This window comes from Pristiophorus japonicus, chromosome 15 (assembly GCF_044704955.1).
Source record: "Pristiophorus japonicus isolate sPriJap1 chromosome 15, sPriJap1.hap1, whole genome shotgun sequence".
In the NCBI taxonomy this organism is placed as follows: Eukaryota; Metazoa; Chordata; class Chondrichthyes; family Pristiophoridae; genus Pristiophorus; species Pristiophorus japonicus.
Window position 1 is genome coordinate 142920389 of NC_091991.1, and position 24159 is coordinate 142944547.

The following is a 24159-nucleotide window of genomic DNA, read 5'->3' on the forward strand; positions in this document are numbered from 1 at the left end:
AACTTAGAACTGAGTAAGTGTTGACTTTTGTACGCTCAGAAAACCCTTGCGTACACTATAGAATTAGGCGCAGGTGGCCAGAGATGGGAGGGGGGGAAGGGAAGTTAGAGGGAAGTTAGGGGATTTTACAAAGCATCAAATACTTCACTTTTAAAAATAAAGAACCATCATTAATAATAAATGATAAATAAATCAATAAACCAATAAATAAAAAATAAAAAATAAAAAAAATAAAAAATAAAAAATCATTCAATAAATCAATGAATAAAAAATAAAAAGTTCTTACCTCACCTACCCATTCGGGAGCACCGGGAGCCTGGCCAGGTCTAGGGGCTCCGTGCTGCAGGCTTGAAATCGTCACTCTGCCCGCTCCAGGAGCCCATTCGGCCAGGGCTAAGGGCTGCAGGCTGGAAATTGGCACTCAGCCTGCTCCAGGAGCCCATTTGGCGAGTGATTTTCTCCTCCACTGTGAAACCCCTCTAATATTTCTTGCCTTGGGAAGATATCCAGTCAGCCTTACTTGCAGCGGGGAGCCGATTCGGCCAGGCAGGGGTAGGTGTCGTAAGACGCACACCGGGAGGCTAGGCTCAACGTGGCATCGGGGGTGGGGGGTGGCGTGGAGAGAGGTGGTGCTGAACTTTTGACTTTCTCCTCCGCTGTGAAACCCCTCCAATATTTCTTGCCTTGGGGAGATATCCAGTCAGCCTTACTTGCAGCGGGGAGCCCATTCGACCAGGGCTCGGGTCGGCGTGCTTCGGGCCCCTCACACACAGCCAGCAGCACACACACACAGAATCTGGGGGCCAGGAGCGACTGCGCATGTGCGCAGACTCTGCTGGCACTCTTTTTGGCCCAGGGCTGTAGCTCTGCCCCCGCATCCCCCCCCCCGCCCCCCTAACCCCCGCTGTCATGCTGACTGCTGAACAGGCCTGCTGCACGCGGAGAATTGCGAGGTAAGTTTTTGGTGCGCCTTTCATTCTACAAAATAGGCGGGCCTCTCGGAGGTGTGCCGTTCTAACGGATATCGGAAACTTGGGCCCTACATATCAATACTTCCTGTCAAAAATCCAATGACAAATTTCAGTAATTGTATAACATATGATGCACCATATTTTCCCCATAAGATCAAAATATAATAATTTAATCTTGTATTTCAGAACTCATTTTAATCTTTATCCATCAGGCAAGTGTTCATATTTGTATTTTATTTCCCCAAATTATGGGATTGCTATACATAAGGTTGGCATAAACACACCACTGGATCCTGAGCAGAATACACAATTGAATACAACCTGAAAGAATTCAAAATTACTAAATAATTACATACTATTCCGTATTCAGTTCAATATTTTTAGTAACAAATAAGCAATTAGCTTAGCAATATATTGTTAATAACTCAGGTTTTTGAGGTGATATGACTTGTTCCATTGAGAAAAAGATATAGGGGTCGAAATTGCCCTGTTCTGCACCTCCCATTAGCACCTCCGGGGGGGGCTAATGGGTCACAAAACTGTTTGCGTCCAGGGGGAGGGGGCACTGCCGGCTCCCGTAAAATTGCGCGGGAGTTAGCATTTGTGCGAACACGGTAGCGATCTCATCGCTGTGCGCGGCGCCCCCTTTCCGCCCACGGCAGAAATTGCCAAGTACCCCATGAGGCTGCCATGGGAGCCATAATTTTTTTTCCTCAACCAACTCACCGGTCGGCCTGCGCTCCGTCAATGTCACGTGGTCCAGGCCGCGATCGTGCAGCCCGGCAATCCGTTTGGGTGCTGGGCTGCGGCAATGGCACCCTGCTACCCTGGTGGCCCAGTGGAGGCCACCAAAGGACCTGAAGAGTTCGCAGCGGCCCTCTCCTTTAGCAGAAGGGGAGGGGCATTGAAACATGTCAGCGCTTCGCAGAGAAGCCACATAGCACTGCCGTGTACTGACCCGGACACCGCCCCAACAGGAAGTGGAGCGCGTGACATAGCGTTCCACTTTCTATGAGGGGCGGTAATCCGAATTTCGCAGCTGGGGCAGGACTTACGTGCCGGGCGCAGGAAGTCCCGCCCCGATTCAGTTGCTGCCCCAAACGGGGCGTAACCCAATTTCGTCCCCATAACTTTTTGTAAAACCATAATTTTCACTCTATTGCAACAACAGCCCTGTGTATACCCTTCAAACTATTGTGGTTCTGGATCCAAGGACAGTCTAGCCAATCATAGGGACAGATCCAGTGCGGACCATGCTCAGAGGCAGCCCAAGTCGTAACCAAACAGCTGAAAACAGATCAGTGCTACATTTTATACATAGTACCTTTTTTGCATTCTAAGGTCTGCACAGTTAATGGTTCTGTAGTTGACCCATTTAGATATTTTCTCTATCATGAATGGCCAATCGATTCCTAGTTATAATAGGAATGCACTTCTAAAGGCTGTATTTGATACTCCTTGGTGCATTTTAAATCTTTTTATATATTAGTCACTCTCCTGTGGGGTTGCACATGGTGAGTCAAAGCATGTGTGGTTTTCAGGTGTTGTAGTTTTAGTGGGCATGGGATAATTGCACCAAAACACAATTGAGTCTCCATTTTAAAAAGATACATTCTGTCCTTATTTTTATATATTACTTTGATCGTATATTATTATTCATAGTTAAGTAGCAAAACTTGCAACAATTTGAACAGCAGAGTTGATTGGAGCATCGTGGTTTCTCTGCAGCACAGGTTGATGAGATGGGAGATGCAGAAATGAGGTGCTACAATGCCACCAGTGGCAGGAGGGTATAATTACAGCATCGCATGTTTAAATCGGCAGTTTTTATTTCTAAGGTGGACATAGGACTTTATAATAAAAAAAATTAACAAAAAATGTGACAGCAGACAGTAAGGTTCTATAGACAGAACGTGTCGCTCAGATTGAAACAGGTGAGTGGAATTTTCACGATGGGCTGAGGTGGTGGGAGCTCCCGATCTCCTGTCATAACCTTGGCCCAAGATTGACGGAAGGTGCTGGAGGGCTTCAAGATTATAAAAGGGGTTGATAGGGTAGACATAGAGAAGATGCTTCTACTTGCGGGCAAGACCAGAACTAGGCCCATATGTATAAGATAGTCACTAATAAATCCAGTAGGGAATTCAGGAGAAACATTTTTACCCAGAGAGTGGTTAGAATGTGGAACTCACTACCACAGAGAATAGTTGAGGCGAATAGCACAGATGTATTTAAGGGGAAGCTAGATAAACACACGAGGGAGAAAGGTATAGTAGGATATGTTGATGGGGTTAGACGAGGAGTGGGAGGAGGCTCATGTGGAGCATAAACAGGGGCATAGACCTATTGGGCTGAATGGCCTGTTTCTGTGCTGTAAATACTTTGTCATACTTTGTAAGATTTTTAATATATTATAGACATTTTAACTTTGCTAACGCCAACCAAGGCATTATTGAGAGGTGCAAGGCCAGATCACTCTGGGCCATTCTTATGAAGTTACCAGTGACTGACAAGAACACCTCACAATAATGAAATCATTAATTTAGACCTTGGATCATAAAATGTCAAGTATCACAGGCACTTCACGGCACAGTATGATGAACCATTAATCACCACATTGTTTATTTTGGCTCCTCGGAGTCCAAAACTTATTTAAAGTTAAAGTGGTATTAAATGCCTTCAAATTTACAACTGTCTAATGTGATTTTCAAAGAAATACTACTGCTACTGCAATGCTTCTAAGTGTAAACTTTGTGAGACGATGACTGACTGGAAACCCAAGCGTGCACAATTCTTTGATATATGCTCCAAGAAGCTTTATCCCATAAAATGTATCCAACATTGTCAAGAATGTATTGGAATAGTGCTAAAAGCACTCTGATAATTTTGCAAATGAATGTAGACTAAGATCAGCCAAAGCCATTACTTAACAATACAAAAAAGTCTGCGATTTCAAGATTTCCTGGCTTTTGAGTGTAACCTGAGCTGATAATACGCAACAGTCATCTCACTTTACATGCAGAGATGTTGGTGATGGTGCATGAGTGTTTGCTGTGGAAAATTCCTACTACACAATCTGCCAGTGTTGTTTCTGTAATTTCATTTCTTTTATTTTAGAAAGTTGGATGCATTCATATATGACGCGGCAGTGCTGAACTACATGGCAGGAAGAGATGAAGGATGCAAACTTGTAACGATTGGCAGTGGATATGTCTTCTCGACCACTGGTTATGGAATTGCTTTGCAAAAAAGCTCACCTTGGAAGCGTCAGATTGACCTGGCTCTCCTCCAATTTGTTGGCGATGGTATGGGTGCTTGATGTTATCCATTAGCTTATGAGGTTCTGTCGAACATTCACGCTTAGTTTCCTCTTTTGGTTAAATTCTCCCCTATTCCTGAAACTTCATTTAAGAAGAGATTTCTCTGCAGTACAGACTTGGGAGAGGCAAAAACAAAGTGAGAGAGTGTACTTACAATGTCACAAGTTTACACAGTTCCCGTTATAAATGTGGACATAAGAATTTATGGTGGAAAAACGTTGACACAAAAATGTGTCAAAAGCGTGACACCGTGAATTAAGGTTTTCTAGACAGCAAGACTTTTTAAAATATAAATTAACAGATTGGTACACCGCTGTGGACATTTGTACCTTTCCCATTTTATATTTAATTTTTTTAAATGGGGATATTTGGAGTAAGTTTCCTACTTTTTGTGTTCTCGTCCCCTTTCTTTGTCCACTTGGTCCGACACTTACAGCTGAGAGGATGGATTCTGACGAAGGGTCATAAGACTTGAAACGTTAACCCTAGCTTCCCCTCTCCATCATTATCATCATCATCATCATCATAGGCAGTTCCTCGGAATCGAGGAAGACTTGCTTCCACTCTTAGAATGAGTTCTTAGGTGGCTGAACAGTTCAATACGAGAACCACAGTCTCTGTCACAGGTGGGACAGATAATTGTTGAGGGAAAGGGTGGGTGAGACTGGTTTGCCACACATTCTTTCCACTGCCTGTGCTTGATTTCTGCATGCTCTTGGCGATGAGACTCAAGGTGCTCAGCATATTTACTGAGGCGTACGAAAGCATGGACCTTACGCTAAACATCCGTAAGACAAAGGTCCTCCACCAGCCAGTCCTCGCTGCACAGCACTGCCCCCCAGTCATCAAGGTCCATGGCGCGGCCCTGGACAACGTGGACCATTTTCCATTCATCGGGAGCCTCTTAACTCTCCACAGATGTTGCCTGACCTGCCGAATGTTTCCAGCATTTCTATTTTTATTTCAGACTCTCAAAATCTGCAGTATTTTGCTCTTTGGTATGCTGTCAGTTCCCAAATTGCACCAATTCCTCCAGCACTACATCCAATCATCTTCCAGTTCCAGTGCTATGCCATTGTGCTGCATCTAGAATCTGAACTACTGTTGAGATTAAGCAAATAGAATGTGGAGTACAAACGCAAAATACTGCGGATACTGGAAATCTGAATTATGAAATCTGAAATCTGAAACAGAAAATGCTGGAAATACTCAGCAGGACAGGCAGCATCTGTGGAGAGAGAAACAGAGTTACCGTTTCAAGTCAATGATCCTTCGTCAGAACTAGAAAAAGTTAGAGATGTAACAAATTTTTAAGCAAGTGCAGGGTCAGGGAAAGGGGGAGGGGAGGAAAGAACAAAAGGGAAGGTTTGTGATAGGGTGGAAGGCAGGAGAGATTAAGAGACAAAAGGGATGATGGTGCAAGGCAAAGGAGATCGTAATGAGACCAGTTAAGAGACAAAAGATGAGTCTAGATAGGGAGTAAATGAAAAAATCATCAACAGCTGCCGTGGGAAAGAGAGAAAAAAATGAAGAAAAGAATAGGGGCCTAAACGAAAGATGAGGTGCTGTTCCTCAAGCTTGCGTTGAGCTTCATTATGTTCCTAAATGTTAAATCTGTGAGTAAACCCAAGACTGATTTAGTGCCATTATTATCACCTGCCATCTATTCAAAACTATAAGTTCGCTGGGGTAGAAATTGAACCCCATTGTAAATTGGGCCAATTTCGGGGACTAACGTCCCATGACCAAAGGACACCTCAAAGACGTCCAACCCGATATTGGGTTGAGTGATTTTTCAGGCGTCCCTGGCGGCTGCCTAAAACAGGCGATAGGCCTTTTATCTATGTAAATGAAGGGTTAAACAAGAGGTCAGTGTATTAGAAAATAATACAAAAACAAAGTTGCTATTGAGCCAGAAGGAGCAGGATTGCTTCTCCAATGATACAGTATACAACTCTCCACTGCCACTCCACAGCCACGTTTCCCGGGGCTTACAGCCTGAAATTCATGACTTCAAATGGGCATGTTGCCTGTGGCGGTTCGACAACCACTGGCAGCTCACCCAATTAACGGTAAATCAGGCCTGAAACCGGACACTGAAAAATGTGCACCTCACTGTGCCTGATTCACCTCCACTGTTGTATTTTTATGCTATGGTCGAGATCAGGAGCAAAGACACTGCTCACAACTGATTTAAATGAGGGCATTCTGAAGAGACTGTAGCTACTATGCTACCACTTTGTTGTCAACATAAATCTAAATTGATTCTTATTGTCTGCACCCTGCAAAAGCTGACAATGTTCTCAAAGCTGATGCAGTGTGACTTGTGTTTATCTCAGTGTTAACTCCTTATTTGCATGTTGTAAATCTCAATATTTTCTGCTTTCCATTGAGAGTAGAATATGTCATGTTGGTGATGGAGGAGTTGGCATGCATTTGTCCAGCATGACAGACAAATACAGCAGCCCTCTAAATTGTGTACCTTGCCTATACCACCAACATATGTCTCTTCTAGAAATGGCATATATTTTTTTTATATAGATGCTGGTGTCATCTTTTATACAAAGCCTGTTGTAATTCATTGGAAATATTTAAGCATGATGTGAGGTAATCCATTCCTAGTTCTTTCCTTTTCACTCCCTCTCTCTTTATGACCAAAAGAGCTATGGGTTTCTGGGCTCTTATCTATATAAGCGGAGCCCTGTTATCCATAACTTTTTCAGTTGTTAACGTTGATGTACACGATCCCCATGATTGTTTCCAACTCCCTGTGGTTTTGGTGCTAAGTCTGAATTCCTCTGTATGGATTTTTTTTAAAATGACTGGGATTCTGTAACACAGGAAAAGGTTGGGACAATGTCAAAGTGTGAAAATGAAGCTAGAGGATTTTATTCATGTGATGAGAGACAAATTCATGAGATCCTGTTGTATTTATTCACACAGCAGATGTACTGACTATCAAAATATTACATATTGCATAGAATTTACAGCACAGGTCTGTGCTGGTGCTTATGCTCCATACGAGCCTCCTCCGGACTTATTTCATCTAACCTTATCTGCATATCTTTCTATTCCTTTCTTCCTGATGTACTTATCTAGCTTGCCCTTGCATCAATCTAAATTGATTCTAATTGTATGCACCATTGCCAAAGTCTGAAAGCATTGCACACACGTGTACGCTACAGCGGTTGGCTTCATTGGACAAAACTTCGTTTTTATACATGAATAGTGTACTTTACAATACAGGTGGGTTCAACATGGACCAACTGGATTCATTCAGGGTGAAATTCGGTCGCTCCTCATTTGGGGTGCCAATTTTTATAAGATTGAATATTTAACACCCAGCGAGATGGGCTGCAAGATTGTGGAAAATTGAGCACCTTTCCCTCAGAAAAGCAGGAAACTATAGACCAGTTAGCCTAACATCTGTGGTTGGGAAAATGTTGGAGTCCATTATTAAAGAAGCAGTAGCAGGACATTTGGAAAAGCAAAATTGGGTCAGGCAGAGTCAGCATGGATTTATGAAGGGGAAGTCATGTTTGACAAATTTTCTAGAATTCTTTGAGGATGTAATGAACAGGGTGGATAAAGGGGAACCAGTGGATGTGGTGTATTTGGACTTCCAGAAGGCATTTGACAAGGTGCCACATAAAAGGCTACTGCACAAGATAAAAGTTCACGGGATTGGGGGTAATATATTAGCATGGATAGAGGATTGGCTAACGAACAGAGAACAAAGAGTTGGGATAAATGGTTCATTCTCGGGTTGGCAGTCAGTAACCAATGGGATGCCGCAGGGATCAGTGCTGGGACCCCAACTATTTACAATCTATATTAACGACTTGGAGGAAGGGACTGAGTTAACATAGCCAAATTTGCTGACAATACAAAGATGGGAGGAAAAGCAATGTGTGAGGAGAACACAAAAAATCTGCAAAAGGATATAGACAGGCTAAGTGAGTGGGCAAAAATTTGGCAGATGGAGTATAATGTTGGAAAATGTGAGGTCATGCACGTTGGCATGAAAAATCAAAGAGCAAATTATTATTTAAATGGAGAAAGATTGCAAAGTGCTCCAGTACAGCGGGACCTGGTGGTACTTGTGCATGAAACACAAAAGGTTAGTATGCAGGTACAGCAAGTGATCAGGAAGGCCAATGGAATCTTGGCCTTTATTGCATAGGGTATGGAGTATAAAAGCAGGGAAGTCTTGCTACAGTTGTACAGGATATTGATGAGGCCACACCTGGAATACTACGTGCACTTTTGGTTTCCATATTTACGAAAGGATATGCTTGTTTTGGAGGCAGTCCAGAGAAGGTTCACAAGATTGATTCCAGAGATGAGAGGGTTGACTTATGAAGAAAGGTTGAGTAGGTTGGGCCTCTACTCATTGGAATTCAGAAGAATGAGAGGTGATCTTATCGAAATGTATAAGATTATGAGGGGGCTTGACAAAGTGGATTCAGAGAGGATGTTTGCACTGATAGGGGAGACAAGACCGAGATGGCATAATTTTAGTATAAGGGGGTGCCCATTTAAAACTAAGATGAGGAGAAATTTCTTCTCTCAGTGGGTTGTGGGTCTGTGGAATTCGCTGCCTCAGAGAACTGTGGAAGCTGGGACATTGAATAAATTTAAGACAGAAATAAACAGTTTCTTAAACAATGAGGGAATAAGGGGTTATGGGGTGTGGGTGGGGAAGTGGACCTGAGTCCATGATCGGATCAGCCATGATTGTATTAAATGGTGGAGCAGGCTCGAGGGGCCATATGGCCTACTCCTGCTCCTATTTCTTATGTTCTTATGAGGTGGTATTGGAGGCACTAAGGGCGTCAGTGGGGTGCTGCAGGGGCACTATTACCGGGGCTGCACCCAATTTCAGCTGACTTTCATTCATTGATAATCAGCCTGCTGTTCATTCCAGTTCTTAAAGAGGATGTCGTTTCAGGCAGCACCTGGTCATTCTCATAATTTCCTGAGTTGATTCAGCTGCAAGGCAGGTGTGCAATGGCTGCTCCAAGAGCTCCTGCAAGGGCCACTTGATTCAACGACTTGGCATTGAAGACATTGGTGGGGGCAGTGGATAGAAGGAGGGAGGTACTGTTCCCTCCATCTGGGAGAAGGCCAACTCCACAGGTTTTTCAGGCCATGTGGGCAGAGGTGGTTGTGGAGGCATTGGCCAGCACAGTTCTGGCTAGAACCCCTACACGTTGTCGCAAAAAAATTAAACAACCTCACTCAGGTGGTCAAAGTGTGTACATGTTTCCACAACTCTTACATACCAGCCTCTGAGCCTGTGTCTGTGCACACTCTGCAATCCAGCACTTAACCCAGCAGGCTACCACCAATCATCTGTACCTACTCACAGTCACAGCCTCACTTCATGCCTTGCCTACCTTCACAGCTATTTAACCACGGCAGGCATATCTACACAAACAGAACTTGACTCTTATTCACACAGCTTCCTTTCTTTTTTAGGCAAAGATGGCACATAACAGGATGGAGCAGCAGTGGACTGGAGTGGGGGGGAAGCTGAACTGTGCCAGCTGACTGCCCTAGAGGAGCAAGTACTGCGACTCATTGCTCGCAGGTGGCGGACCCTGTGACCGGCAGAGATGTCGAGCCCGCTGGGGGCAACAATGGTATCTGTATCCCCTCTTCTCATCCCACTACCTTGTTAAACCAGAAAGCCTTAGCACTTTCCACCTCCTCATTCTATCTGCCTTCCTTGCTCCATTCCTGCCCCCCTGCCCTCATCTTAACATAAACTCTTTATGCTTTCAGATAATCAGCCAGAAGATATGCAGCCTATTCCTGAGTCACCCCAACCGAGTCACGAGGGAGAAGAAGAGGGCGACGAGGATGAGGATGAGGAGGGGGATTAGGAGTCAATCACTGTGTCACTGCTTCCCTCACCTGCAGGCACCAGCTCAGATACTGGTACTGCATAGTCATTAGAGGTCAGCTTTGGACATGGGTATGCACTGGATGGTGCACCAGGGTCCGGAGCCTAGCAGGCTGCATCATGGTCAAGGGGAAAGAGAACCTCGGGAGCCATCTCCCCGGAGTTCACACGCGAGTTCTGCTGCACAGAACTCGGATGAGGAACTCGATTGAGAAGCATTCACACAAAGGGTGATGGCCATGCACTCCGACATGATAGGGGCATTGGCAAGGGTGCCCGAGAGCCTGTCACAAGTGGTAAGGAGCATGGAGGAGTCCACCTCCCACATTGTACACAGCCCTGCACACACCATTGAGCCCATCATTGCCAGTGTGCAGACGATGGTGTACTCCCAAAGAGACCATGCGGATCCAGACATCATGACCCATGTCAAGGGTGATGTGGCAGTTTCTATTGCAGCACAGGCGGAAGCAACGAGTGGAAGCTCAGACTGCTCTCATGCAGGCTCAGCTTGATGCCATGCAATGTCTTGGTGATGTCATGCAGTCTCAGCTGCATGCCATGCAAGCCCTGACTGCTACCATCGGCGCTGGATCCACCACAGTCGAGCGGGGATCTCACGGTGTCGCAGCAGCCCAGCAATCTGTCCCGCAGCAGATTGGAGGGGATGCTGAGGTGCTGCCCCGGGGGAGTGGCACTGGATCAGTGGAACAGGAACCTGCTGTCCTCTCTCAGGGTGACAGCATTTCTGAACTCACCACTGCCTCTCCGCCACTGCACTTGTCGTTGCCTGTCACCCAGCCAGCCCAGACTGCTGCCGCCCAGCCTGAGGTGGTGCAGTCTGCGGCCGGGCCTTCCAGGCCTAGAGCTGGTCGAGGGCGTCCTGCAAGGACATCTGTAGTCTCTGGCTCTGACACACAGCAGCCCTCCACCAGCCATGCTGCAGCCACAGGGGACATACTGCGGTGAAGTTGTAGACTAGGTGGACAAAAAAGGGGCTATGAGGAAATGCACAAGGATGATGATTAAATGCATAGTTATACATTTTATTGTTGTTTCATAAGTGGTGATTGGAATGTTTAATGTTTGCTGTTGTCTCTCAATTCAGTCGGGGATTTGGTATGGGAGGGCACGTTGACATGGTGATGGGGATGTCCACAAGAAGCAGGAAGTGGGGTGGAAATCAGTGGAAACGAGCTCTAATGAGACAGCCGCGGACTTCCCTTGCAGGATCGCAATGGACTTGCTGTCTCCTGCATCGCGGCTGTGCTTCTCCTACTCCTTATCCTGGTCCTCCTCCTCCTGACTGTGCCTTCATCATGGCCAGGTTGTGCAGCATGCAGCAGACAACAACGAACAGGCGAGTACTGCAGGACTCCTCTCGAGTGGTCAATACAGCGTAACTATTGCTTCAGCACTGCGATGGTCTGCTCAATGTTGTTCCTGGTGGTTGCATGGCTCTCATTGTACGAGTGATAGGCAGAAATGGTGGGGTTGTGGAGGGGCGTCATGAGCCAGGTGCATAGCGGATAGCTCTTGTCTCCCAGAACAGCCAGCCACGAGCTTCATTTGGGGGCTGGAACAGAGCTGGCACAGGATGAAGGCATCGTGGCTGCTGCCAGGATAGCAGGCATTGACGGTCATTATTCTGCATGTTTGGTCGCCCACCAACTGGACATTTAGTGAGTGTTAGCCTTTGCGATTACAGAAGATCTCAGCAAAGTGACATGGGTGCAGTCAATGATACCCGTGCACCATGGGGAAGCCCACTATCCTGGCAAAGCTACAGGCACGCTTGTGCTGTTTCTCTCTGCTCATGGGGAAGGAGATGTAGTCCCTCCTCCTTCTGTACAGAACATTTGTGACCTCGCGGATGGAGAAATGGATGCCAAACTGCTAGATGTTGGCGATATCTCCTGTTGCCCCCTGGAAGGATCCATTGGCGGAGAAATTGAGTGATGGTGACCTTGACTGCCACTGAGAGAGCCGTCCTCACCCTAGTCTGAGGCTCGAGGTCCGGTTGCAGCAGATGGCAGAGCTCTGTGACCACGTCCTTACTGAAGCGCAGCCTTCGCACACACTGCTCCTCAGTGAAATTGATGTAGGAGATCTGCTGCCGGAATACCCGGAGAGTAAGTCCTTCTGTTGCCAGCCCTGTGGCGCCTTCTTCCTCTGGCAACATCTTGATGTGCTTCTCCCTGTGCTGCTGCATTTGTTTCTCCCTGTGGTGCTCCCTCTCTTTGTCGTAGCCTTTCTCTCTCTCTCTCTCTCTCTCGATGCCTTTCTCTCTGTAATTGGCGCACCTTTTTCTTCGTTGAAGCATCCTCTGACGGTGATGTCAGAGCAGGTGGTCGAGTGCCAGCACAGCAGAAAGCGACTTAAATGGTAGAACGTCGAAAGTGCTGTGAGTGATTCAGGGGAAAAGGTAGGATGCAGCAGAATCTTTGAGCAAAACATCGCTGCACTCTTTCCACCAGCCACTCTGCCTAACTTTGGGAAACCAGAAATAAGTAATGGCCGACAGAAAAAACTTCCAAGATGGTGTCTTTAAATAGCACTGGCGCATCTGGTTCCTGACTGCAACTCGACAGCTCAAGCTGTCGTTGTCATCGGCAGGCACTAAGGTAGGTTGCATGGGGGCAATTTTACTTCCGGGGCGGTAATGAGCAATGCGTACGGCGATGACATCATCATCACCGTGTGCCCCTGCAAGACCACTGCCCAATTCTGCGGAGGACAATTTTTGCGCTACACCCGGGTGAATTCTATTTTGCTAAAAAGGCCAATTTCGGCCCCATTGACTTTACAGAGCAATTACTCAAATTCAGCAACAGCGTAAGACAGTTTGGCCAGCTGCTAATTCTTGCTGCACTTGACAAAACTGGCCTGCTGTTTTCTTTTTATGTGTTTGGAATCTTCTGTTGTAATGCCTCATTCACATAACAGGAAACAAGGATGTGATTCTGTCTGCAGCAGCCTCCCTTACAAACTGTGGTTTTGTATGTATTGATCTTGACACCGAGCATAGTTTTGAATTACATTAATAGTGAAAGTACAACTCAAGTAGTTTTATGCATTCATTAAAACATCCCATCGTTATTTCAGTATTTTATAACGAATACTCTATCTATTAAAAACAGAAAATGCTGGAAATACTCAGCAGGTCAGGCAGCCTGTGTGGAGAGAGAAACAGATAAGACTGGATTTTCAGTTCCCTGGCGCTGCTGGTAGCACCCTGGAGGGGCAGTAAAGGGTGTTTTTAGGCTTAATGGCGGGTGTCCTACTTTTATCGTCCGGTCGGCAAATTCAGCTCCGGGTTTGCGGCAGCGCAAAAATATACCGCCCTCTAGTTTCAGTGAGATCGTGATGTCAATCAATCATCGTGCAATGCTCCACTAGCATCCCGGAAGCAAAATTAGGCCCTAACGTCCCATTATACGGCGGGAGTGATCAAATGACCAAAGGAATGATTGTGCACGGCAAAAGGGGATGGTAATGGGACAAGTTAAGAAATGAAAAATGGGTCTAGAGGAAGTGTAAATGGCAATACCCAGGGACAGCACGGGTCAGCCCACACTGCAATATGTGTGCACACTAGGTCCGTGCAGCAGAGCTGGTCTCCAGCGGTCTTAGTTAATCCTTGCCACTGGACCAAGACCTAGCTCTGTCAAGCCCATGTGGTGGCTGGTGTGCTATGGCCACCACGCGTTAAAAAAATCCACACACAGACATCTTCCACCCTTCAGGATGTAGTTCGGGTCCTTCATTGAAACACCTGTGAACTCATCCTTTTTTGGCGTGGAAGCAAGTCATCCTCGTTTCGAGGGACCTCCTATGATGACTATGATGATGATGAAATGGCAATAGCAGAATCATTACCGAAAAATGGAAACAGTGGTTAAGATCTGAAATTGTTGAACTCAACGTTGAGTTTGGAAGGCTGTAAAGTGCCTATCAGAAAGATGGGGTGCTATTTCTTGAGCTTATGTTGAGCTTCCTTAGAACAGAGTAAGAGGCCGAGGACAGAGAGGTCAGAGTGGGAGTGGGGTGGAGACATAAAATAACATGCGAGGGAAGGTCACGCCTGCGGACTGAATGGAGGTGTTCCACACAGCGATCACCCAATCTGCATCTGGTCTTCCCAATGTAGAAGAGACTGAATTGTGAGCAGCGAGTACAGTATACTAAATTGAAAGAAGTACAAGCAAATTGCTGTTTCACCTGGAAGGATTGTTTAGGGTCTTGGACAGTGGGAAGGGAGAAGGTAAAAGGGTAGGTGTTACATCGCCTGCACTTGCCGTGGGAAGGGGAGGGGTTTTTGGGAGTGATTGAGGAGTGGACCAGGGTGTTGTGGAGGGAATGATCCCTTCAGAATGCTGAAAGTGGATGGGAAGATGTGTTTGGTGGTGGCATTAAGCTGGGGGTGGCGGAGGATAAATGTGGAGGCTGGTGGGGTAGAAGGTGAGGACAAGGGGAACCTTATCGTGGTCCTGGGAGGGAGGGGAAGGGGTGAGAGCAGAAGTGCGAAAAATAGAACGGACACAGTCAAGGGCCATGTTATCCAAGGTAGAGGGGAATTCACGGTTGAGGAAAAAGGAAGACATATCGGCAGCACTGGTATGGAAGGTGGCATTGTCAGAACAGAGGCGGAGAAACTGGGAGAATGGAATAGAGCCCTTACAGGAAACGAAGTGAGAGGAAGTATGATCAAGGTAGCTGTGGGAGCCAGTGGGCTTATCGTAGCTATTGGTCGACAGCCTGTCCCCAGAAATAGTTAAAGAAGTCGAGGAAGGGATGAGTCGGAGATGGACCATGTGAAGACTCCATCTCGTATATTGACTGATAAGTCATTCAGGTTCTTGAGTATTTACTGTCAGCAACTTTTCCATTACAGCCATCGTTATCATGACAGGGTATTGTTGTGCATCATTACACCCTGAAAGTTCTATATAGAAATAAGGAAAGTTCAACTGAAAAATTATGTAATTTTTTTTAAAGCAGGCATTGATTATCCTGAATATAGATTTTTTCATAGTCATTTAATTTATTTTTTCCCTTCCATGAAGTCTGGTATTTCTAGGTGAACTATTTTGGGTCGTAGAGCAGGGCAATTCATGCTGTGGATAACAACATGACTACCACTGATGACCGAGTGTGATCATGGAGCTGAGTACAATTATGCAAAAAAGAAAAATTGGAGTACCAAGAGAAAACTGCAAAACAACATAGCAGCAGATGCAAAACATAACACCAAATAATTCTTCCATAGTTGGAATAGGGTGAGGCTAATAAGAATAGTTAAGGAAGAAGTTAAAACCTTAGGTGAGTTGAACATGTGGATGAAGAAAAGATATCAAATGACTATTAATTGTTTTTTTTTACTAGGATGGATATATATGCCATTACCATCAGATACATATTAACCTGGATATTAACAGGGGTGGGTTATATAGGGTGGGGGGTGATATGTCCTTACTATACAGTATAAATGCACATGAGGCCCATACTTGAGAGAAGGTCACTCTGTGACCAGTTACCTTTATTATCAAGACCTCAAGTGATGAAGGTGGGTGGAGCTTCCCCTTTTATACCTGAAAGTCCAGGTTAGGACTGTCTCCCACAAGTTCACCCCCTGGTAGTCAATGTTCTCAAGATGTACAACTTAGGTCAGCTTATACATGGGTTACAATGATAGTTGGAATACATGACAGGGAGGAACAGAGTTTTGGACGGGCAACCCGTAAATTCGGGTTTCCCCACATGTTGTGGAGTTACAGCATGCGACTTTTGGCCCTGACAACTTCCTCGCCTGGAGGTCAGCCTGGTTAACAGGCTTGGCTTCCAGTCGGGCATGGAGCACAGTAGATCAGGCTGCAGGACCAGGTAGGTCTGATCCCCGATCCTGGGAAGATCCGATCCACAATCCCAAGGGGGATCCGATCCCTGACCCCAGGGGCCTTTGTATGGTGGGTGTCTGATGGTGGGGAGCTTGTGCGGGGGAGGTCATGGGGGAAGTAATCCTGTTCCTCCTGGCCCACAAACAGTGCTGTAAAGGCACTTTCCTTCTCCTTGAACCTAGCCTCGCCTCATTTCAGCTGCCGGATTTCCCGAGGCCTGGGAAACCCAGATGCCCACTGTAAAACCTGCAAAGCAGGTTAAATCAGCGGCTGCTAGCCTCATTAAATGGACAACCCACCTCGTGGGAGTGGGTTGGCTGTCCATCCCTTGTCCTGCCTCCATTTGTGTGCTAAAATTCCCCCCACTTTATTGCTGTGGGATTTTGACAGTAATGAAACAGAACAGGAGAATTTCTGTTGGGGTTCTCCACTTGCACGCGGAAACCCAGGAAAAAACAGTCAATTATGTTTTTCTGTTGTTTTTGAGGCTCTTCCACTGAAGTTATGGAATACAAACAGGAGAAGCCCGAAGAAATGCACCCCACCGAGGTTATTGGTAGGATGATGGGGCTAACAACCAATCTATTTCCAGGATGGATAACATTACAGTACGCCAAGAGAGCAAGAAGATTTCTGAGACATTGGCGGATGGTTTAAGAGAGCCAATAAATACTGGGAAGGATTTGACAGAAAGAAAATAGGAGAAAAAAAATCCCATATTTGAGAAAGGTGACAGAGGCATATCTGACAACTACAGACCTATTAGCTTAACTTCAATAATCAGACAACTAATTGAATCAATAATTAGGTGTAAAATGGAAAATAATCTGTGTGAAAATAACTACAAAGTGACTGCCAGCACAGCTTAGAAGGGTAGATAATACTGGGCCAATCTCATAGACTATATTGAGGAGACCGATGAACACACAGAAACATAGAAACATAGAAAATAGGTGCAGGAGTAGGCCATTCGGCCCTTCTAGCCTGCACCGCCATTCAATGAGTTCATGGCTGAACATTCAACTTCAGTACCCCATTCCTGCTTTCTCGCCATACCCCTTGATTCCCCTAGTAGTAAGGACCTCATCTAACTCCTTTTTGAATATATTTAGTGAATTGGCCTCAACAACTTTCTGTGGTAGAGAATTCCACAGGTTCACCACTCTCTGGGTGAAGAAGTTCCTCCGCATCTCGGTCCTAAATGGCTTACCCCTTATCCTTAGACTGTGACCTCTGGTTCTGGACTTCCCCAACATTGGGAACATTCTTCCTGCATCTAACCTGTCTAACCCCGTCAGAATTTTAAATGTTTCTATGAGGTCCCCTCTCATTCTTCTGAACTCCAGTGAATACAAGCCCAGTTGATCCAGTCTTTCTTGATAGGTCAGTCCCGCCATCCCGGGAATCAGTCTGGTGAACCTTCGCTGCACTCCCTCAATAGCAAGAATGTCCTTCCTCAGGTTAGGAGACCAAAACTGTACACAATACTCCAGGTGTGGCCTCACCAATGCCCTGTACAACTGTAGCAACACCTCCCTGCCCCTGTACTCAAATCCCCTTGCTATGAAGGCCAACATGCCATTTGCTTTCTTAACCGTCTGCTGCATCTGCATGCCAACCTTCAATGACTGATGTACCATGACATAGAAACATAGAAAATAGGTGCAGGAGTAGGCCATTCGGCCCTTCTAGCCTGCACTGCCATTCAATGAGTTCATGGCTGAACATGCAACTTCAGTACCCCATTCCTGCTTTCTCACCATACCCCTTGATTCCCCTAGTAGTAAGGACTTCATCTAACTCCTTTTTGAATATATTTAGTGAATTGGCCTCAACAACTTTCTGTGGTAGAGAATTCCACAGGTTCACCACTCTCTGGGTGAAGAAATTCCTCCTCATCTTGGTCCTAAATGGCTTCCCCCTTATCCTTAGACTGTGTCCCCTGGTTCTGGACTTCCCCAACATTGGGAACATTCTTCCTGCATCTAACCTGTCTAACCCCGTCAGAATTTTAAACGTTTCTATGAGGTCCCCTCTCATTCTTCTGAACTCCAGTGAATACAATCCCAGTTGATCCAGTCTTTCTTGATAGGTCAGTCCCGCCATCCCGGGAATCAGTCTGGTGAACCTTCGCTGCACTCCCTCAATAGCAAGAATGTCCTTCCTCAGGTTAGGAGACCAAAACTGTACACAATACTCCAGGTGTGGCCTCACCAAGGCCCTGTACAATTGTAGCAACACCTCCCTGCCCTTGTACTCAAATCCCCTCGCTATGAAGGCCAACATGCCATTTGCTTTCTTAACCGCCTGCTGTACCTGCATGCCAACCTTCAATGACTGATGTACCATGACACCCAGGTCTCTTTGCACCTCCCCTTTTCCTAATCTGTCACCATTCAGATAATAGTCTGTCTCTCTGTTTTTACCACCAAAGTGGATAACCTCACATTTATCCACATTATACTTCATCTGCCATGCCTAACCTATCCAAGTCGCTCTGCAGCCTCACAGCATCCTCCTCGCAGCTCACACTGCCACCCAACTTAGTGTCATCCGCAAATTTGGAGATACTACATTTAATCCCCTCATCTAAATCATTAATGTACAGTGTAAACAGCTGGGGCCCCAGCACAGAACCTTGCGGTACCCCACTAGTCACTGCCTGCCATTCTGAAAAGTCCCCATTTACTCCTACTCTTTGCTTCCTGTCTGACAACCAGTTCTCAATCCATGTCAGTACACTACCCCCAATCCCATGTGCTCTAACTTTGCACATCAATCTCTTGTGTGGGACCTTGTCGAACGCCTTCTGAAAGTCCAAATATACCACATCAACTGGTTCTCCCTTGTCCACTCTACTGGAAACATCCTCAAAAAATTCCAGAAGATTTGTCAAGCATGATTTCCCTTTCACAAATCCATGCTGACTTGGACCTATCATGTCACCTCTTTCCAAATGCACTGCTATGACATCCTTAATAATTGATTCCATCATTTTACCCACTACCGATGTCAGGCTGACCGGTCTATAATTCCCTGTTTTCTCTCTCCCTCCTTTTTTAAAAAGTGGGGTTACATTGGCTACCCTCCACTCCATAGGAACTGATCCAGAGTCAATGGAATGTTGGAAAATGACTGTCAACGCATCCACTATTTCCAAGGCCACCTCCTTAAGTACTCTGGGATGCAGTCCATCAGGCCCTGGGGATTTATCGGCCTTCAATCCCATCAATTTCCCCAACACAATTTCCCGGCTAATAAGGATTTCCCTCAGTTCCTCCTCCTTACTAGACCCCCCGATCCCTTTTATAACCGGAAGGTTGTTCGTGTCCTTCGTGAATACCGAACCAAAGTACTTGTTCAATTGGTCTGCCATTTCTTTGTTCCCCGTTATGACTTCCCCTGATTCTGACTGCAGGGGACCTACGTTTGTCTTTACTAACCTTTTTCTCTTTACATATCTATAGAAACTTTTGCAATCCGTCTTAATGTTCCCTGCAAGCTTCTTCTCATACTCCATTTTCCCTGCCCTAATCAAACCCTTTGTCCTCCTCTGCTGAGTTCTAAATTTCTCCCAGTCCCCAGGTTCACTGCTATTTCTGGCCAATTTGTATGCCACTTCCTTGGCTTTAACACTATCTCTGATTTCCCTTGATAGCCACGGTTGAGCCACCTTCCCTTTTTTATTTTTATGCCAGACAGGAATGTACAATTATTGTAGTTCATCCATGCGGTCTCTAAATGTCTGCCATTGCCCATCCACAGTCAACCCCTTAAGTATCATTCGCCAATCCATCCCAGCTAATTCACGCCTCATACCTTCAAAGTTACCCTTCTTTAAGTTCTGGACCATGGTCTCTGAATTAACTGTTTCATTCTCCATCCCAATGCAGAATTCCACCATATTATGGTCCCTCTTCCCCAAGGGGCCTCGCACAACGAGATTGCTAATTAATCCTCTCTCATTACATAACACCCAGTCTAAGATGGCCTCCCCCCTAGTTGGTTCCTCGACATATTGGTCTAAAAAACCATCCCTTATGCACTCCAGGAAATCCTCCTCCACCGTATTGCTTCCAGTTTGGTTAGCCCAATCTATGTGCATATTAAAGTCACCCATTATAACTGCTGCACCTTTATTGCACGCACCCCTAATTTCATGTTTGATGCCCTCCCCAACATCACTACTACTGTTTGGAGGTCTGTACACAACTCCCACTAACGTTTTTTGCCCTTTGGTGTTCTGCAGCTCTACCCATATAGATTCCACATCATCCAAGCTAATGTCCTTCCTAACTATTGCATTAATCTCCTCCTTAACCAGCAATGCTACCCCACCTCCTTTTCCTTTTATTCTATCCTTCCTGAATGTTGAATACCCCTGGATGTTGAGTTCCCAGCCCTGATCATCCTGGAGCCATGTCTCCGTAATCCCATGATTCCACACAGCCAATTGTGGTGGATTTCGAGAGATGTCTTGCACCCACCAATGCTCTGCAGAGCCGAATCCACCAGAATTTGCAGGGTCAGTTCATTTCATTATCCATTAGCACTTCTCTAGTGCAAATCCTGTGTAAAAACAGATTACTGTGCTGGGGGGTGCTTGGAAATGAGAGTACAGCTTTAAAAAGCCAAGTCTGGTTGAAGATTGCAGAAGCAGGCTGGGGACGTGGCAGGAAAGTAAGAAGGAGCTTGGCTGAGTGAGTTTGCTGTCAGGTAGCTGCGCTGATTGCTCCTGTGTGATTTTGTTCCATTCTTCAAGCATGCTCCATTGGAGAATCAAGTACAGACAGCCGAAGAGGGGAAATGGGCATTGCGAAGTGGAACAAAATGAAAGCTCACCATTTGAATGAGATCGACTTCCAAACACTCATCGAGGAGATTCAGCAAAGGAGAAAGAGAAACTGCTGTTCTCCATGAGAAGAAACGATAAGATAATGGGGCAGTCATTGAATCTTGTGCCTATTTTATGGGCGTAATTTAAGGGTCAATTTTGGAGGTGGGTGGATGTCCCATGAAGATCAGCGCGAGGAGCATGGTGCTGCCATATTAGTATAGGCAGCTGCCCAGGCACCTACCTGCCTGAATCAGGCGGTCGGCACCTTACATATGTAAATTAAGGTTTCACAACATCTGATTTTTTTTTTTGTGTTTACAGATAGGTTATAAAGTGATGGAAAATTTAAATTATGTGCAGAAGCTGACCTTCTTAAAAACTTGAAAACAACAAAGAAAAATCTAGTTTCTATTGGTGAAAACCTCGATGAGAGGTTTTTGTTTACCAAGATAGGAAGCAAACCTTGAGATTGAGATAATAAGCTGTACAAGCTTACATAATTGGGCTTTTAAGTGTAATCAATTAGCAAATTTGAGGGATTGCTGTTCCATCGTCACAAAATTGAGTGAAGCAACTTGGGTTGATGAAGTAAGTCCCAATTAACTGGAGAATTTATAAACTCTCAGACCTATCCTGAGATCAACACAAATTGTTCCAACAGGAGAGATCATAAATCAAGATTTCGGGTTGAGTGCTCAACAATATTTGGATGTCAGATTAGGAAGATTAACTATATGAATAATGTGAATCCAAGTTATTAAATCAGAAGGTATATCATCTGGAAAGCTCCCTTCTAAATTGATGCCGCACGCACTGAGTGTCAGTTCCAGCTTTCAGAAGATAATTTCAATGAGTGGAGAGGTGTCTGACTGTCTGCACTGAACTTTAGCTCTTGCGATTTCCACGGAAAGTTCCCACAATGTTTTGCACAATGATTACACAATGTGTTTTAATCACGCTGGCAGACTGGCTTGTCATTAACTTTTTTTAATTCATTCATCAGAGTGTGGGCATCGCTGGCAAAGCCAGCATTTATTGCCCATCTGTAATTGCACTGCTAAGTGGCTTGCAAGGCCATTTCAGAGGGGTAGTTAAGAGTCAACTATGTTGCTGTGGGTCTGGAGTCACATATAGGCCAGGTGCCGCTGCTCTCCCAGGCCAAATGCCCCCCGCCCCCCCCATGCCCCCCGTGCCGCTGCTATCCCGGACTGAGTGCCTGCCCCCAGTGCTGCTGCTATCCTGGGCCAAAAGGTCCCCCCCACCGGTGCCCGTTAAAACAATGGTGTCTTCTCTGCGCTGATTTCCTTAAGTGTAAGTAAGGTTTTTCAGAATGGTGCACTGCAATGTTTTTGAAAAAACCCGACTGCCCCAACCTGCTTAAATGGCCGGAAATGGCGTACCCGGCAGGTTCTGCCCCCAGTGACGTCAAAAAATCGTGAATTAAAAAAAATCGGACGTAAGTACTTTAGAATGGCGCAGAAACTTTGGTGAAACTTGCAGATTTCAGTCTGCTCCAAAAAAACAGCGTTGGCTGAAAATACGGCACCGAATGGTGGGGAACATTTAGCCCGTGGTCACCATACTAGCTTTTTATTCCAGATTTATTTAATTAACTGAATTTAAATTTCCCAACGGCTGTGATGGGATTTGAACTCATGTCTCCGGGTTATTAAACTAGTCTCGTAACATAACCACCATGCTACCATTCCCATGAAGAGTACCTTGACCTTTGCTCAAAGTCCTTCCTGTGCACTGAAACTGCTCAATTAACACCTCATCATTCCAAAGCATTGCAGGGAGCCTCATGAATGCATTTTCATCACAAAGGTAAACATCTTCCATTGCCATCATAAAGTCAAATCTGATTGCCCAAAGATTAGACACATCCTGGCACTGATGACTAGTGAAACAGGTGTATACAGGTAACTCAGATCAACAACCAGGCAATTTGATGTAAACAACCTTTCAGAGTATTGCAAGACCCTTCTTCTTAGGCGTTCCCTCGTATCGAGGATTATTTGCTTCCACAGCAAAAAGGGATGAGTTCACAGGTGTTTCGATGAAGGACCTGATATTCCCGGTCCCGAACTACATGTTAAAGGGTGGAAGATGCCTGTGCGTGGATTTTTTTAATGTGTGGTGGCCGTTGCACACCAACCACCACACGGGCTTGACAGAGCTAGGTCTTGGTCCAGTCGCAAGGATTACCCAAGACAATTGGAGACCAGCTCTGCTGCACGGACCTAGTGCACACACATATTGCAGTGTGGGCTGACCCGTGCTGCCCCTGGGCCCTCGCCTCTGCTGGGCCCTGAACTCACGCTTCTCCTTTGCCCCGACCTCGCCGCTCCTGCTGTACCTGCCCACACTCCAATCACTGACCTGGACCTTGGTGACATCCAATCCAGTCGCCCTCTTCACTGCCGTCGCCCTCTTGCACCAGCTCGCACTGCTCCCTGAAGTGCTATGCTGTCACGCTGGTTCCAGGGCCTGCTTGCTGCTCACCTTTTATGGCCCCGACCTGTCGCTGGTGTTTCCTCGCAAGTCGGGGCTGCCACGCTGTCCAGGGGCCACTTGCCGCTCACCTTTTGTGGCCCTGACCAAGACTACCAAGGAGTCAAATACATAAAAAATTTTACTCCAGTATAGCAGAAATTGGACACTTTTGATACTAATAACTGGATACAATACAGACTCACGGCACATAATGCATTGGATAGATTTCCCTAGAAATGAATATAAATGAATAATCATTGTATTTTTCTTAACTAACTATTGTATTACAGCTGGAATGAAGTCAAGTGAACATTGTAGTATCCTTTATGACAACTGAAATATGTCACAATATATTTTAAGTCTAGTTGAAACATCCAGAATATGAAAACATAATGAGTTTTCTAAAGGCCACTCCACTGAAGGTCAAACTCTGATTAAGAGTGTGCTGCAGGCACAGATTTTCTGTGCCACTCATTCGTATGGCCCTAATTCCCGATAAGAGCGAGCTATTTTCCTCCTTCTGCAATATTTTTTTCTTCCATTCCAATCCACAGATGGAGACACTAATAAAGGGAGATATCATCTGACTGAGATGTCTAACTGCAAACAATGTAAATGATTTTACTGTAGCATTTTGACAGTTGCTGTACTTTAGAAGCATTTGCACTTAAATACATGAATAAATGTACTCTTTTTAAGGGGATAATAGCTCTTAATTTAATTCTCAAAT

The 24159-nt window shown here is 45.6% G+C and overlaps 1 protein-coding gene across 1 annotated transcript in view; it reads left to right on the forward strand.

The window, feature by feature from the left end:
• The window catches only part of grin2aa (glutamate receptor, ionotropic, N-methyl D-aspartate 2A, a), a 307471-nt gene that overhangs the window by 262456 nt on the left and 20856 nt on the right, over positions 1-24159 (forward strand). The window contains exon 11 of the mRNA XM_070856760.1: positions 4089-4276. Within this exon, the coding sequence (XP_070712861.1) occupies positions 4089-4276 (188 nt within the window). The remainder of the gene's footprint in view (positions 1-4088; positions 4277-24159) is intronic.